This window comes from Pelophylax lessonae, assembly GCF_965119305.1.
Source record: "Pelophylax lessonae genome assembly, chromosome: 6".
Taxonomy (NCBI): domain Eukaryota; kingdom Metazoa; phylum Chordata; class Amphibia; order Anura; family Ranidae; genus Pelophylax; species Pelophylax lessonae.
The window spans coordinates 32329848-32347389 of NC_138773.1; the positions used below are offsets into that span (position 1 = coordinate 32329848).

The 17542-nt window shown below is 44.9% G+C and overlaps 1 protein-coding gene across 2 annotated transcripts in view; it reads right to left on the reverse strand.

The window, feature by feature from the left end:
• The window catches only part of LOC309558886 (zymogen granule membrane protein 16-like), a gene marked incomplete at its 5' end in the record, with an annotated part of 53556 nt that overhangs the window by 16978 nt on the left and 19036 nt on the right, over positions 1–17542 (reverse strand). Inside the window, 2 exons of one of the 2 annotated variants that reach the window (XM_082261976.1) lie at positions 1896–2028; positions 17058–17172. In XM_082261976.1, coding sequence (XP_082118102.1) covers positions 1896–2028; positions 17058–17112 — 188 coding nt within the window. Of the gene's footprint in view, positions 1–1895; positions 2029–17057; positions 17173–17542 lie in introns of those variants that run through there. The other variant, XM_082261977.1, reaches the window with a different exon arrangement.

The window sequence follows — 17542 nt, forward strand, 5'->3', positions numbered from 1 at the left end:
CAGTACAGACCCCCTAGCACTAATCCCACAGTACAGACCCCCTTGCACTAATCCAACAGTACAGGCCACCTAGCACAAACCCCACAGTACAGGCCCCCTAGCACAAACCCCACAGTACAGGCCCCCTAGCACAAACCCTACAGTACAGACCCCCTAGCACAAACCCCACAGTACAAACCCCCTAGCACAAACCCCACAGTACAGAGCCCCTAGCACAAACCCCACAGTACAGGCCCCCTAGCACAAACCCCACAGTACAGACCCCCTAGCACAAACCCCACAGTACAGGCCCCCTAGCACAAACCCCACAGTACAGGCCCCCTTTCAATGTAGTGACCAGCGTACATGGTGCCCCCAATGCAGAGATCAGAGTGCGTGCCCCCAATGTAGTGACCAGCATACGTGGTGCCCCCAATGCAGAGATCAGCATGTGTGCCCCCAATGTAGTGACCAGCATACATGGTGCCCCCAATGCAGAGATCAGCGTGCGTGCCCCCAATGCAGTGACCAGAATATATGGTACCCCCAATGCAGAGATCAGCGTGCGTGCCCCCAAAGTAGTGACCAGCATACATGATGCCCCCAATGCAGAGATCAGCGTGCGTGCCCCCAATGTAGTGACCAGCATACATGATGCCCCCAATGCAGAGATCAGCGTGCGTGCGTGCCCCCAATGTTGTGACCAGCTCATTGCCCCCAATGCAGAGATCAGCGTGCGTGCGTGCCCCCAATGTTGTGACCAGCTCATTACCCCCAATGCAGAGATCAGCGTGCGTGCGTGCCCCCAATGTTGTGACCAGCTCATTGCCCCCAATGCAGAGATCAGTGTGCGTGCGTGCCCCCAATGTTATGACCAGCTCATGGCCCCTAATGCAGAGATCAGCGTGCGTGCTTACCCCCAATGTTGTGACCAGCTCATTGCCCCCAATGCAGAGATCAGCGTGCGTACGTGCCCCCAATGTTGTGACCAGTAGATTGCCCCCAATGCAGAGATCAGCGTGCATGTGTGCCCCCAATGTTGTGACCAGCTCATTGCCCCCAATGCAGAGATCAGCGTGCGTGTGTGCCCCCAATGTTGTGACCAGCTCATTGCCCCCAATGCAGAGATCAGCATGCGTGCGTGCCCCCAATGTAGTGACCAGCTCATTGCCCCCCATGCAGAGATCAGCGTGCGTGAGTGCCCCCAATGTTGTGACCAGCTCATTGCCCCCAATGCAGAGATCAGCGTGCGTGCGTGCCCCCAATTTAGTGACCAGCTCATTGCCCCCAATGCAGAGATCAGCGTGTGTGCATGCCCCCTTCAAAGCTGTCAGTGACATCTGACATGTGTTGGCTGGGTGGGCCCCCCTGAGGCATCACGAACTTACCTCGAGTCACGTCCAGACGGCTGCAGCAGTGCTTCTTTTCTCCTGTTCTTCCGAGTCCCAACGGCGACCAGTCTCCGACTCCTCACACGGGCGCGGTGGCGGCGGCTCTCCTCTCTCCAGCGGGCAGGAAGGTGATCACATGACGCCGGGGCGGTGCACCGCCCCCAGGCGTCACGTCACCAGGCCCCGGGATGTCCTCCTGTGATTGGTCCAGGCTGGAGTCTGGACCAATCACAGCCAGAAGTCCAGTAAAGTGGTTAGTGTCGGGTCGCATTGCTCTGCGACCCAACGCTCCCCCAGAAGGCTGCCAATCGGCGCCGCACGTGGGGTCAAAAACCCCACCCCCCCCATACCCACCACTAGGTCCAGCGCCCCTAGTGGGCTGAAAATTTACAATTTTTTTTAAATCTTTTTTTCCTTCTTCCCTCTTTTGGGGGGGGGGGGGGGCGGAGCCCCTGCGCCCCCTATCGGCCGGCCGCCACTGATCAAGATGATGAGGAAAAGGAAACACTGCGCAGTATGTCTCACCCAGTGATGTAGAAGCGGTTGTTTCGAACTCTCAGAGCTGTGATCGGTCCTTCCAGTTGGTTTCCAGACTGTGAAAATCGCTTCCCACCCACACCGCCATATTCACCAGAGTACGAGGAGTTGTGCTGCTGAGCTGAGGGATAAAAGGAGGCAAAACAGGGGTGACATCACTTTATCTCTATATAATTGTATAATATATATTATAACGAAGTGACATCACTAGTCTCTATAGATAATGTATTAAACCGAAGTGACATCACTATTCTCAATATATAATGTATTATACAGGAGTGACATCACTATTCTCTATACATAAAATATACAGGAGTGACATTACTGTTCTCTATATATAAGATATATTCATTATACGGGAGTGACATCACCACTCTCCATACAGCTGCAAGAAAAAGTATGTGAACCCTTTGGCATGATATGGATTTCTGCACAAATTGGTCATAAAATGTGATCTGATCATCATCTAAGTCACAACAATAGACAATCACAGTCTGCTTAAACTAATAACACACAAAGAATGAAATGTTGCCATGTTTTTATTGAACACACCATGGAAACATTCACAGTGCAGGTGGAAAAAGTATGAGAACCCTTGGATTTAATAACTGGTTGAACCTCCTTTGGCAGCAATAACTTTAACCAAACGTTTCCTGTAGTTGCAGATCAAACGAGCACAACAGTCAGGAGTAATTCTTGACCATTCCTCTTTACAGAACTGTTTCAGTTAAGCAATATTCTTGGGATGTCTGGTGTGAATCGCTTTCTTGAGGTCATGCCACAGCATCTCAATCGGGTTGAGGTCAGGACTCTGACTGGGCCACTTCAGAAGGCGTATTTTCTTCTGTTTTAGATATTCTGTTGTTGATTTACTTCTATGCTTTGGGTCATTGTCCTGTTGCAACACCCATCTTCTGTTGAGCTTCAGCTGGTAGACAGATGGCCTTAAGTTCTCTTGCAAAATGTCTACATAAACTTGGGAATTCATTTTTCCTTAGATGATAGCAATCCGTCCAGGCCCTGACGCAGCAAAGCAGCCCCAAACCATGATGCCCCCACCACCATACTTCACAGTTGGGATGAGGTTTTGATGTTGGTGTGCCTCTTTTTTGCCACACATAGTGTTGTGAGTGTTGTGTGTTTCTTCCAAACAACTCAACTTTGGTTTCATCTGTCCACAGGATATTTTGCCAGTACTGCTGTGGAACATCCAGGTGCTCTTGTGCAACATGCAGCAATGTTTTGTTTGGATAGCAGTGGCTTCCTCTGTAGTATCCTCCCATGAAATCCATTCTTGTTTAGTGTTTTACGTATTGTAGATTCGCTAAGTGTCGGTTCACACTACTCCGACTTGGGAAGCGACTTGTGTGCCCTCAAGTCGCCCCAAGTCGCTTGTCATAACAAATGCAATGTAAATGAATGAGAGCCATCCTAATATGTACTAATGAAGCCGCTCCGACTTCAGAAAAGGGTCCTGTACTACTTCAAGGCGACTTGTATCCTACTTGTGCCCATAGACTTCAATGGGAGTCGACTCCAAGTTGGATCCTTATCTTTTGTCAAGCGACTGTGATCAGACTTTCCAGGAAGAAGAAGGAAAATTACCCAGGCATGCCACATTGCAGCCACGCCTTCACTTCCCATATACCATTATCTCTGCCTGGTCTGTTAATATCTCTCGCTTTATATTTCCTGCTTATAATGTCTTCCAGACGCCGCAGAGATATAGTTAGGAGAGAGTTGGTGGACAATGAGCTGCTGATCTGGCTGGTGAAGCAGCGTCCAGTATTGTATGATACCACAGATAGCAATTATAAAGACCAGACAAAACGAGATAATGCGTGGCTTGAGATTGTGCGCATTATAGTGGAGGACTGGGAGATGCTTTCTATGGATGAGCGGTCTGAAAAATGTAAGTTGAACTTCTTTTTTCATTTCTTCTTTAATATGCACTGATTGTCGGCACTGGTGGACACTGATAGGTGGCAGTGGTGGACAGTGGCACTGGTGGTCAGTGGCACTTGTGGACACTGATACGTGACAGTGGCACTGGTGCACACTGATAAGTGGCACTAGTGGTCACTGGCACTGGTGGACACTGATAAGTGGCACTGGTGGTCACTGGCACTGGTGGACACTGATAAGTGGCACTGGTGGTCACTGGCACTGGTGGACACTGATACGTGGCAGTGGCACTGGTAGACACTGATAGGTGGCAGTGGTGGACAGTGGCACTGGTGGACACTGATACGTGGCTGTGGCACTGGTGGACACTGATACGTGGCACTGGTGGACACTGATACGTGGCCGTGGCACTGGTGGACACTGATACGTGGCCGTGGCACTAGTGGACACTGATACGTGGCACTGGTGGACACTGATACGTGGCCGTGGCACTGGTGGACACTGATACGTGGCACTGGTGGACATTGATACATGGCCGTGGCACTGGTGGACACTGATACGTGGCACTGATGGACACTGATAAGTGGCCGTGGCACTGGTGGACACTGATACGTGACACTGGTGGACACTGATAGGATATATATATATGGAGACAATGATTTTACTCATCAATCAGAATGAAATTTTTATTAAACAAAGAGAATAGCATAACATAAGCAGTTCTAAACACTCAGTACAGGCCATATAACATAACTCAAAACACCCCAGCATCCAAAAATATATTTCCTTTAGGATCCAATAGCCTCCATTTGCCATTCTACTGCACCAGCCGGTGACATGAAGAAAGAGGTAAATTTATTTCTAATTGTGGCACCATCACTGGATCCCCAAACAGCAGTCAATTGTGCTGTTTCCAGATCATTTTGAAGAGAATCCTCAAAATTGTACCCATCCCGTTGTCGTACAAAATTGTGGAGCACGCAAGCTGCTTTCACTGCAGTTATTGGGTTCTCTAAGTTTAAAGCAATAGGGGTGTGCAGTACGTGCTATTTATTGGCCAGAATGCCAAAAGTGCACTCCACCACCCTTCTTGCCCTGGTCAGCCGATAATTGAAATTTTTTTTGGGTGTACTCAGATTACGGTTGGAGTAAGGCCTCATTAGGTGTTCTCCCAACGCAAACGCCTCATCTGCAACAAAGACATAAGGTAGCAGGGGTTCATCGGTCCCAGGTAAGGGACAGTTATGAGGAAGAAGTAGCTGATTGTCTCGTAGCATTTGGCCAAAAGATGAATTGGCAAAAATACGGGAATCAGAGCTGCTTCCATATGATCCAATGTCTATGTAGACGAAGCAATAGTTTGCGTCGGCCACTGCTAGCAAAACAAAGGAGAAAAACTTTTTGTAATTAAAGAAATGACTTCCACTACCAAGTGGCTTAAAAACACGGATGTGCTTCCCGTCTATAGCTCCAAGGCAATTTGGGAAATTGCACCATTCCCAAAACATTGGGCTATTGTCTTCCAGTCATCTTCATTCGGCTTCTTCATTACAATTCCATTGAGCACATCCCATAATATCTCACAGGTTTCAGTGATAATGTAGCTGAGTGTCGACTTGCCCACCATGAATTGATAATGTAAACTCACAATGGAATGTCCTGTTGCCAGGTACCTGAAAGACAAAATACATTTTATGTTTCTTGTTATTTTTTTCAGTGCAAGTTATCCAGACACGATGGAAGGGGTTGCGGGATTGTTTCCAGCGCCACCTTCAAAGGATCAGGGACCAGAGAAGTGGTTCTGGAGCAAAAAGGGTGGCCCCCTATGTCCACGCCGAGGAGTTGGACTTTTTGAGACCCTTCATGGCATTGAGAGAGTGAGCTAACATCTGTAATGTTTGTAAAGTGTTGATTAGAATTATTGAATGGTGTGCCTAAAAAGTATTCTATTTTTATTCCAGAACACAAGCCAGTTGGGAGGGTGAAAGTGAGGCGCATGAAGACTCTCAGGAAACTTCGGCTCAAGTGACTGCGGCCAATGCACCTCTTGGTGAAGAAGAGTCCAGGGAAGACATCCCTGAAGAGCTGCCGCCCGAGGAGTCTTCTTTTTTTTTTTTTTTTATTTATTATTTTCAAAAGGAAAGAGACAATACACATATATTACATGCAATAAAAAATACATCAATTTTCCAATTATATATCAGATCCCTTCCCTTATTATTCCTCTATTTCCCCTCCCTCCCTTTTTTCATATTAATTATCCTTCTCTTATTCTCCACTCCATTTAGTGTATTCTCTTGTTTTTTTAAACTCCTTCCAATCTTCCTATATATCACCCCACTCCTCTGTCTCATCTTCCTCCCATTCCCTTAGGTATTCCAATGTTCTTATTCTCTCTACTCTCTGTACCCAATCTCCTATAATTGGTGCTTCTTCTTTCTGCCAAAATAATGGTATTAATCCTTTTGTGGCATTCATCAGATGGGGTATCAGTGTCATTTTATATTGCCTTACTGAATTTTTTATGCCTTGGAACAGGCAATACCAGGGTTCTTCTGGGATTTCTATTTTCGTGATGTTTTTAATTAGGCCTAGGATTTCCTTCCAATACTTACTAATTTTTGGGCATTCCCACCATAGATGGGCCATTGTACCCACTTTTGTACAACCTCTCCAGCAGTTTTTTGATTTTTCTTTTTGGTAGTTATGGGCTTTATCGGGGGTAATATACCATCTTGCAATGCATTTGTAGTTCATTTCAACTGTATTCATGTCTACTGTAGAACTGTGTATTAATTTTAAACTTTTTTCCAGGTGAAAATCCTTGTTTCGTGTTCCCAATTCCCTCTCCCATTTATCGATGAATGGCGGTACCACCGGTCCAGTCATATCAACCAATATTTTTTATATATTTGATACATTATTTTTATGTTTCTCGGAGGAGCAGATTCGCTCGAAGGGAAGCAAGTCCTCTCCTCTTCTTAACAGTTTTGGCAAAGAGGCCACAAAATGTTTTAACTGGCGGTAGCGCCACTCATCGATTTCCAAAAAATCCTTTTTCTGTTTTAATACCTCTAGTGTGTGTATTTGCTCTTTGTCCATAATATCTTTTAGACGTGTGTCCTCATTTCCTATCCACTTCCCTCCCATTTTTTCTTGTCCTGGTGAAAAAAAATTAGTGCCTTTTAAAGGAATTAACGGTGAATTATATTGCCATTTATTTCTTTTGTGAATTAAATCCCAAATTCTAAGTGTTTGAATTGTAATCGTGTGTGCACCTGAACTCAGATTCCTAAATTGTGCAGGTATCCATATAATTTTACCTAAGTGAGTGCAGCTCATAGTGGATTCTATTTTTACCCAGTTTTTTTCACTTTTTATTTTTCCCCATTCTATTGCTCGTGAAATTAGTGTTGCATCGTAATATTTTTTTAAATCTGCTACCGCTAAGCCTCCTTGGTTTTTGCCCTTTATTAATACTGCATGTTGTATTCTGGGTTTGCCTTTCCTCCATATGAATCTGGATATTAAAGATTTCAAGGTTCTAAAATATGTCTGGGGGATCGGGATAGGTAACATTTGGAATTTGTATGTTATTTTTTGGTAGAATTGCCATTTTTATTACGTTTATTCTCCCTATCCATGATAACGGTCTGTGTGATATCTTATTAAGTTCTTTTTTAATTTCGTTCAATAGTGAGATATAGTTTTCTTTATAAAGTCTTTCAGGTTTTTTTTGTCAGGGTAATCCTAAGTACTTTAGTCCTGGTTTTTTCCACTTAAAGGGGAATTCTGATTTTAAATTATCTTCTTCTTGTTTTTTTTACATTGATGTTTAATATCTCTGATTCTGCTGGATTAATTTTTAGATTAGATAGTTCTCCATATTTTTTCAAACTTTCTATCACGTTTGGAAGGGTTATCCTTGGTCTGGAGATGTACAGCAATATATCGTCCGCAAATGCGGCAACCTTATGTTCTACATCTCCCACCTCTACTCCTCTTACAGCTGGGTTCTCCCTAATAGTAGCTAAGAGAGGTTCGAGTAAAAGAACAAACAGTAACGGGGACAGAGGACATTCCTGTCTTGTTCTGTTGGTCATTTCAAATGGCTCTGAGTGGGTCCCATTTACTCTCACCTTAGCAGTGGGGTGGGTATACAGTGTTTTTATCCAAGCCATCATTTTTTTTCCAATTCCTAATTCCTCCAAAGTACTTATCATGAAGTCCCAACTAACTCTGTCGAATGCTTTCTCAGCATCTATCGACAATATTGATCCATGGGATCCACTCTTAGCCATTCGCTGCATCAATAGAATAGTTCTTACCCCGTTATCTCTACCCTGTCTCCCGGGTATAAATCCTGCTTCGTCTCCGGGCACTGCGCCAAATTCACCTTCAACTTCGATCCTTGCATCTTCATGATTCCTGGAGGACGTTATTCCCTAACGATAGGGACTACACATTCTTCTCCGCCCCCCACTCCAAATTTTCAAGAATCGACTACATTTTTCTTTCACAAACAGACCTGCCTTTCCTTTCGGGTGCCACTATTGAACCTAGGATCCTCTCAGATCATAGTCCTATAACCATGACGCTCCGATTCCCTGAACTTGTCACAAAGTCCAAAACGTGGAGATTGAACCCCTCGCTCCTCAAGGATGGGCCAGTTCTCTCCAGCCTGCAGTCTAAACTTAGGGAATACTTCGAGATTAACGACACTCCGGACACCACACCTCTTGTTCAATGGGAAGCACATAAGTGCGTAATTAGAGGCGAACTCCTAGCAATAGCAGCCTCCCTGAAAAAAGAACGCCAACGCGAACTTCAAGACCTATATTCCCGACTTACCGTCCTCGAGACGGCACACAAACGCTCTCATGCCCAAGCAGCCGCGTCGGAACTATCTGAGACCCGTTCGCGCTTGAAAGAACTATTAGGCCTCCAAGCACATCGTAGACTTGTCCTTAGCCGTAAAGTGTTTTACGAACAGGGTAATAAAAGTGGTCGTCTTCTAGCCCGGGCCTCCCGCCCTAAAACTAATCTCGCCTCCATCTATACCATCAGAGATTCGGCGGGCAATCTCCACTCCTCTAATGAGGCTATCGCCCATCAATTTGAGGAATTTTATAAGGGCCTATACAACCTCTCCCCAGCTCCTGGCAGTCCTACCCAGACTGCATCAAGAACATCTCAACTCGAGAATTTTTTCAAATCTCATGGCTTATCCCCCCTATCCACCCAAGACGCAGAAGCTCTTGAATCTCCCATCACCACCGAAGAGCTCACTAGAGCTCTACGCGAGATGAAGCCGGGCAAAGCACCTGGACCTGATGGTCTTCCCCTCCTATACTTTCGGGCCTTTGAGGACATACTCAAACCTCACTTTGTTAGAGCCTTTAGGAGTCTTGCAGAATCCCAGCATCAATCCACGTCGCTTTTAGAAGCCTACATTACAGTGATCCCCAAGGAAGGTAAGGACGAGACGCTAGTTTCCAGCTATCGTCCTATCTCCCTTCTAAATGTAGATGCTAAACTTTATGCCAAGATTTTGGCCAACCGGCTTGTCCCGCTCCTTCCTTCCCTGGTCTCTTTGGACCAAGTTGGGTTCATCCCGGGGAGGGAGGCGCGGGACAACACCACTAGGGCACTTAACGTTCACCACTGGCTTACCTCCCATAACCTCCCCGGTTTCTTTCTCTCCCTGGACGCTGAAAAGGCGTTCGACAGAGTGGCCTGGGACTATCTCTCCTCTATGCTGATATCCATGGGATTGCGAGAGAGAATGCTACTGAGTATACGCGCTCTATACACCAATCAGGTAGCCCGAGTACGGGTTAATGGCCACCTGTCGAACGCCTTTCACCTTTCCAATGGCACACGACAGGGCTGCCCCCTGTCCCCCATCCTCTTTGTACTCTCTCTGGAACCCTTTTTAAATATGATCCGCTCGAACCCCAACATACGTGGAATCCCGATAGGTGACAACACTCACAAGGTAGCGGCATTCGCGGATGATATGCTACTTTTTCTTTCTCACCCGCACGTCTCCCTGCCAAACTTGCTTCAAGACCTTGCACTCTTTCACTCCCTCTCAAATCTTAAAGTTAATTATTCCAAATCCATGGCCCTGAATGTCACTCTACCTAATGTGGACCTGCAGAGATGCAAAACTAATTTCCCTTTCATATGGGCACCAGCGTCCATCCCCTATCTGGGCATACACATACCCCGCCGCCTTGAATCCCTCTTTGACACCAATTATAAACCCTTACTGACAGCTATTTGCAGCGACCTACGGGCGTGGAAGAATATACGCGTTTCGTGGTTTGGCAGGGCCGCCCTACTCAAGATGTCTATCCTTCCCAGACTGTTGTATCTATTCCAGGCGGCTCCCATTCAACTCCCGGCTTCATTCTTCACGACCCTTCGGACTACCTGTTCTAAATTTTTGTGGGATGGGAAACCTCCCAGGATCAAACTCACCCGCCTGATGGCCCCTAAACACAAAGGTGGCCTGGGCCTCCCGGACTTACAGACCTATCACAAGGCATGCATCCTGACCAGACTTCTGGACTGGAATCTTCACTCCTCCAGCAAACTGGTTGTGAATCTTGAAAATTCCTTTTCAGAAATCCCGCTTCACTTACTGGCTTGGATGCCCTTCTCTTCCGTTCCCCTATCTCTTAAATGTCACCCCCTAATTGGACCTCCGCTCCTGGTCCACGACAAGTGGCGCAAAAAGCTCCGGATCAACCCGCGGGTTGGCCCCTTAACCTCTTTGAGGATGAATCCCGCATTTCCACCCGGCAACTCACTTAATTTCCTTCGACACAATTGGCCTCATCAGGAAATACTTGCTCACTGTTTTTTCAAGGATGGAAATCTCCTCTCCTGGGAAGAGATTAATCGCTCCATAACACCATACACTCTTCCACTCTGGTCCTATTTCCAGATTCGACACTTTCTTACTACCTCAGCTACCTCTAGCGATTGGTCGAGACCCCCGACCCCTTTGGAAGCTATCAGCATCCGCGCCAAACCACAGCGACACTTGATTTCGGAACTCTATGGCCACCTACTCGACGCTCCTCCAGTCGCTCTGGCCCCCTTTGCGCAAGCCTGGTCCCGTGACCTCCAACTCTCCCTTTCTGAAAAGGACTGGGAAACTATGTGCCGCTCGGTTCACCGGGCCTCTATTAACGTCACCACCCAGGAAAATGGATATAAAATCCTAACGCGTTGGTACAGGACGCCAGATAGAATTCATAAATTTCAACCTGGGGTTCCCGACACCTGTTGGAGGTGCCGTCAGGAAACCGGATCCATGCTTCACATCTGGTGGTCCTGCCCCAATATCCAGCCTTTCTGGGAGATGGTTCACAGGTTGGTGCGTGAGGTCACGTCTTATGACCTTCCCCTGACCCCCGGCCATTTTCTTCTCAACCACGTCCCAGCCACTCAAAACACACCCAGGCCGATCCTTGCCCGCCACATGCTAACTGCTGCTAAACTATGCCTGCCATGCCATTGGAAATCAACCTCCATTCCATCTTCTAGGGAATGGTTCCTTAGACTCAATAGAATTGAGGAAATGGAGGAATTAATCAGCATTTCAAATGATCAAATCCACAAGTTTTCAGCCCTATGGATAGATTGGATCAGATTCAAGGATACCGCCACTTACAAATCAATTATGGAAACCAAAGACAACACTTCATGATTTAATTGATACACCTTTGATCATATACTGTTCCTTTTCATCCCCGCCTGCCCTCTTTTCTTTACTTTAACCCCCACTCACCCCCCTCTACATCCCTTGCTCCCCCCCCCCTCCTCTTCCCCACCCCTCACCCCTCTTCCCCTTCCCCATCATTCCCACCCGTTCTGTTGTTTGTCTGTTTGTCTCCTCTTCTTGGTAAAAATTGATTACCTATCCGATAATTAGTGGGTACTAGCTTGCATCCCGGCCATATTCAACCCCTGCCCTATGTACAACATGGATAGCACTTCCCAGTTAATGGTGCCGCTGTGGCACATGTTGCCTTCCCCACGCATATCCTTAACTAATATGGCCCCCTGCCTCAGGTAACCCCGATTTTCAGATTAGACAGACTCGTGGCCATGTTATCTGTATGACTACTCTCCATGAACCCACTGTTATAACGAAGATGTTTATTCCGCTTAATTTTTGCCATGTTATTCCAAGTTTGTGTTATCTTACCATTCACTCTTCTTTATTTGTGTATACATTCCATGCTTTTGTACTTATGTGTAATGTATATTATGTATGTTTTCTATTTAAAACTCAATAAAAATTTCTTATGGAAAAAAAAAAAAATCCTGCTTCGTCCTTATGTACCCATTCCGTCATTAGATTTTTCTTTCTGGTTGCTAGTATTTTTGCGAAGAGTTTTGTATCAATATTTAAGAGCGAGATAGGTCTATAACTTGAACTCACAGTCGTGTCTTTTCCTTCTTTTGGGATTACCGTAATTGATGCTAAGAGGGCTTCCTTGCTCATGTGATACTTTTGTCCTAGGCCATTAAAATAATCTTTTAATTTGGGTATCAGCAGGTCCTTGTGTCTTTTGTAATAATTCACCGTAAACCCATCTGGTCCGGGACTCTTCCTTGAGGCTGTGGTTTTGAGGGCTATACTTATCTCTTCTTCAGTAATTTGGGCTTCTAGTTGGTCTAATTTATCCTGTTGTATTTTAGGAAATTTCGCCTCTTTCAAGTAATGTTTAATTTTTCCTATTTTATTTAAGTCCCTCTCTTCTCCTGCTTCCTAGATATTATATAGTTTCCCATTATATATTATAATAATATAGTGAGGCGCATAAAGACTCTCGGAAAACTTCGGCCCAAGTGACTGCGGCCAATGCACCTCTTGGTGAAGAAGAGTCCAGAGAAGACATACCTGAAGAGCTGCCGCCCGAGGAGTCTTCTAACCTGGAGGAGCAAGCTGGGCCCAGCCAAGTTTCCAATGTGAGCAGGAGTCGTCTACCTAGAAGACCTGCAAGAGCAAGTGGTGGTGAAAGCCTTGACAGGTTTGTAAAGGTAGTCAACAAACTACAGGAGACGATCCAAAATATGGAGAGCCAGGGCTTTGGGATCATGGTTGGGGGCCTCATGAAAAATGTCCCAACGGAGAAGAAACACAACCTGCGCAAGACCATAATGGACTTGATACAAGAAAGTCTTCAGGAGGAAACAGCAACGTGCTCTTCCCAAAGCTTAGGCCCACCGACACCATATGGCTCACCACCACCATCTGGGCCATATTATCCCCATCCTACCCCTCCACCACCTAGAACCCACCCTTACTATCCCCCTCAATACCACCCATACCATGATGAGTATGGGAATGTCCTACAGTCATCAAACCCAATACCATATCCTTCCCCATCCCCTATTACCTCCACAATTGGCACCCCTGTACCGGCCACAGCATATCAACCATCATCTTTTCATATGATGGCACCAAATGAAAGCCAGTTGGCAAGGCCTACAGGCAGCAGAGGGTCAGGCGATGAGCCCAACTTTGAAAATGTTTACCACCAGCTGTAAAGTTATTTTTTTATGTTATTTTTGATAGTTGCCTGAAAAAAGTTATGTTTGTTATAAGTTATGTAATAAATATTGTTTTCTAATGAAAACTGATTGTGGTGCATTTGTTAAATTTCTGTTAAGATGCTATATTGTGCAATATACGCTATCCTGAAATGGTAAAATATGCATAGTCTATAATCTGGTGAAGCAATGACAAAAATACACTTGCAGAGTAGCCGAAAATATATTGCTGACCAAGTTTGCTCCAGAACCCCTATTTTCCAACAAAAAGGTGTGATAACTTTTTCTTTTGTTCAGCATAACACCAAAAAAAAAAGAAATATATGTCACTATAGTTTACCAGTGTGATTGCCAATCGTTCAGTAGGTGAGATACTTCTCCGAAAAGACGTGTCCTGCCGCTGCAAGTGGATGCCAACCAGACCAAGTAATTCATCAAAACTATTATAAAAAAAGGAAAATAAGAATTATGCCACTTGCTAAATTAAAAATTACAAATTTTAGACAATGTTAGCTGTACGCACATATCTATATTTGCTTAAACAGATTTGACAATTTAATTTTACAAAGTTTAATTACCTTGCCATGGACATACGAGTAAAATTGAAAAACTTGTCCTCAAAAGCATGCAAGTTTGCATACATGGCCCAGAACTGCCCTCTGCTTTCCCGATTAGAAATGATAGGATGGATCCAGTATCGCCTTCTTCTTCTCATCCTCATCCTGCGTTTCCTCTCTTCGTCTTCAATTAATATTGCCATACCCGCTGTTATAACAGCTGACATCAGATATGGCAAGGCAAACATTGCTAACAAATACTTGTGCAATAACACACACACACAGAGAACACAGGACACATGGGAAACAGGAAAAAAGTAAAAAAAAACAGGAAAGGGAAATTAGGTCACAACACATGATATTCTGATTGGCCAAATACAAAGTCGTCTATCATATAAGTCGCTTAAAATAATTCACAAGTCGCGCTGAAGTCGCGCTAAAGTCGCACTGAAGTCGCGCTAACAAGTCGCCCTTTTATGGGGCGATTTTAGGATCGTGGTAGTGTGAACCGGCACTAACAGGGATGTTAGCATTTGCCAGTGACTTTTGTAAGTCTTTAGCTGACACTCTAGGATTCTTCTTCACCTCATTGAGCAGTCTGCGCTGTGCTCTTGCAGTCATCTTTACAGGACGGCCACTCCTAGGCAGGGCCAGATTAACGTAGGGGCTATTGGAGCTGCAGCTCCAGGCCCCTACCTTTATATAGGCCCCGGGTTGGCCATATTCACTGTGACCGCTCTTCTGTCACTTGTAAACACAGAAGTCTGGCTTCTATGCTCGCTTCCCCAGGCAGCTCCCTCAGAACCTCCCCACACAGCACGAAGGCCGGACAAGGAGGGACAGTTGCCGATGCATGGATGTGTTTATGGGCTTCAGAGACAGCATCCCATGTTGAATTAGGCATGCATGGCTTCACCCTTCCTCCTCTGGTGCATGCCAAGGCACGGCCCTTAAGGCCCTTCAAAATCCTCAGCACCAAGCCCATAATGCTCTTAATCCGGCCCTGCTCCTAGAGAGAGTAGCAGCAGTGCTGAACTTTCTCCATTAATAGACAATTTGTCTTACCGTGACTGATGAACAGCAAGGCTTTTGGAGATACTTTTATAACCCTTTCCAGCTTTATGCAAGTCAACAATTCTTAATCGTAGGCCTTCTGAGAGCTCTTAAATTATGTGTATCCAGTGTGTATGTATGTTGTATGTATGTGTATGTATGTTGTATGTATATGTGTGCAGTGCATATGTATGTTGCATTTATATGTATGCAATGTGTATGTATGTATATTGTATGTATATTTATGCAATGTGTATGTATGCAATGTGTATGTATGTTGTATGTGTATGTATGAAATGTGTGTGTATGTTGTATGTTTGTATGTTGTATGTGTGTGTATGCAATGTGTATGTATATGTATGCAATGTTTATTTATGTTGTATGTGTATGTATGCAATGTGTATGTATATGTATGTAATGTGTATGTATGTTGTATGTATGCGATGTGTATGTATATGTATGTAATGTGTATTTAGGTTGTATGTGTATGTATGCAATGTGTATGTATGTTGTATGTATATGTATGCAATGTGTATGTATGTACATACTGTAGGTGGTACTGCTGTGCTATGTATAAGAGGGTGGTGGTGAAAACACTCAAAGTGAGTTCTGTGCTCTGAGCTGTATATACTTCTGACTCCTGTATTCTGTACAAAATCGTAAGGTTTAAGCCCCTCCCACTATTAGCACAATTTTCCCCCAACCACCATTTGCCACTGAATACTATGCGCATCGATATAAGCACAGTCCACCACCCCCTTTCCCCAAAAATTCTGATTTTTTAAAAGTTCCCAGGTATGATACATCCCCCTGGAGTATACAGACAGCAATAACAAGTTGACAGGGATTAACCGCTTGCCGACCGCCGCACGACTATGTACTGCGGCGGTCAGCCCCTCACAGGCAGAGTGACGTAGCGGTACGTCACTAGCCTGGGAGGGTCTGGGGAGCGAGCGCGCGCCGCCGGCGGCGCGCTCCCGCTCCCGCGCGGTCACGGACCCCCCCGCGCGTGTGACCGGCGGACCCGATGTCCGCCGGACACTCTGCGATCGGCGGGGGAGAGGGAGAATGTCAGGCAGCTTGTGTAAACAAACCACCTGTCATTCTCCTCGGTGTAAAGACACTGATCACACGGATCTACTATGTAGATCCGTTGATCAGTGTCCTTACAGCTCAAGCCACAGCCAATCACAGTAGAAAGCACGCCCCTAGGGACACACACAGCCCCTCCCTCCCAAATAAAGTTAACCCCTTCACTACCAGTGTATTTTTACAGTACCAGTGCATATGTATAGCGATGATTACTGTAGAAATGTCACTGGTAACCCCAAAAGTGTCAAAAATGTCAGTCAAGGGTCCGATCTGTCCGCCCCAATGTCGCAGTACCGCAAAAAAAATCGCAGATCGCCGCCATTACGCGTTAAAAAAAAAACAACAAAAATGACAAAAATCTTTCCCTTTGTTAGTAAACGCGATAACTTTTGCGCAAACTGATCAAAATACGCTTTTTGCGATTTTTTTTACCAAACATAGGTAGCATAAAACAAATTGGCCGAAAATTTTAAAAAATTTTGATTTTTACATTTTTTTTGGGGGGAATTTCATATAAAAAAATGTGAAAAATATTGCTATTTTTGCAAAATTGACGCTCTTTTTTTGTTTATAGCGCATGATCAAAAAATCGCACAGGTGATCAAATACCACCAAAAGAAAGCTCTGTTTGTGGGAAAAAAAGGACGCCAAATTCGTTTAGGTACAGCGTCGCACGACTGCGCAATTGTCCGTTAAAGTCACGCAGTGCCAAATCGCAAAATACCCCCTGGTCGTTTAGCAGCCAAATCCTCCGGGGCTTAAGTGGTTAAAAACCTTCCCCAAACTAATCAAAAAAAGAACAAAGTAAAAGTTTTGACTATACACACACATTCAGAACACAAAAGGGGCCCTCGGTAAATAGTGGGAATAAATAAATAACATTATTGTTAATCACCCTAATCATTATTATATTAGTATGGTCAATAGAAGAGGAAATGTATAGGGTGTTGTAATAACACATGCTCACCACTAGATGCCGCTGTGGAGCCCAGCAGAAAGCACACACACAGGAGAGTCAGCATTCTGGTTTTAGCAGTTATCACCTAGAGCCACGCCTCTCAACCGTAATAGTAATTCTTCCAAAACCTTCTGTGTAGTAACAGTAAAAAAAATAAAATAAATTAACTCATGCAATAAAAGTATGGGAATGCAAAATTTTATTTGAAATGTTTTGAAAGGGAGTAAGCAACCAAAAATGTGATGTTCTGTAAAGTGTAATGTATATAGACAGTGCAGCAACAGCATTTTAAGTCAGTTTAATGCTTAATTGTTTTCTCATTCTCTCTCCCCTCTTCCATCCACACTTTTGCTGCTCTGCATACAGGAAGGTTTGCACCAAGTTGTGCAATAGTAAAGAATGCTGCTGTAAAGTTTTTAATGCTGCTTTATACGCTGTTTTATAGCTTACTACATCGAGCTCAATAAAATTAACATTCTCCAGTGAAGTATTTG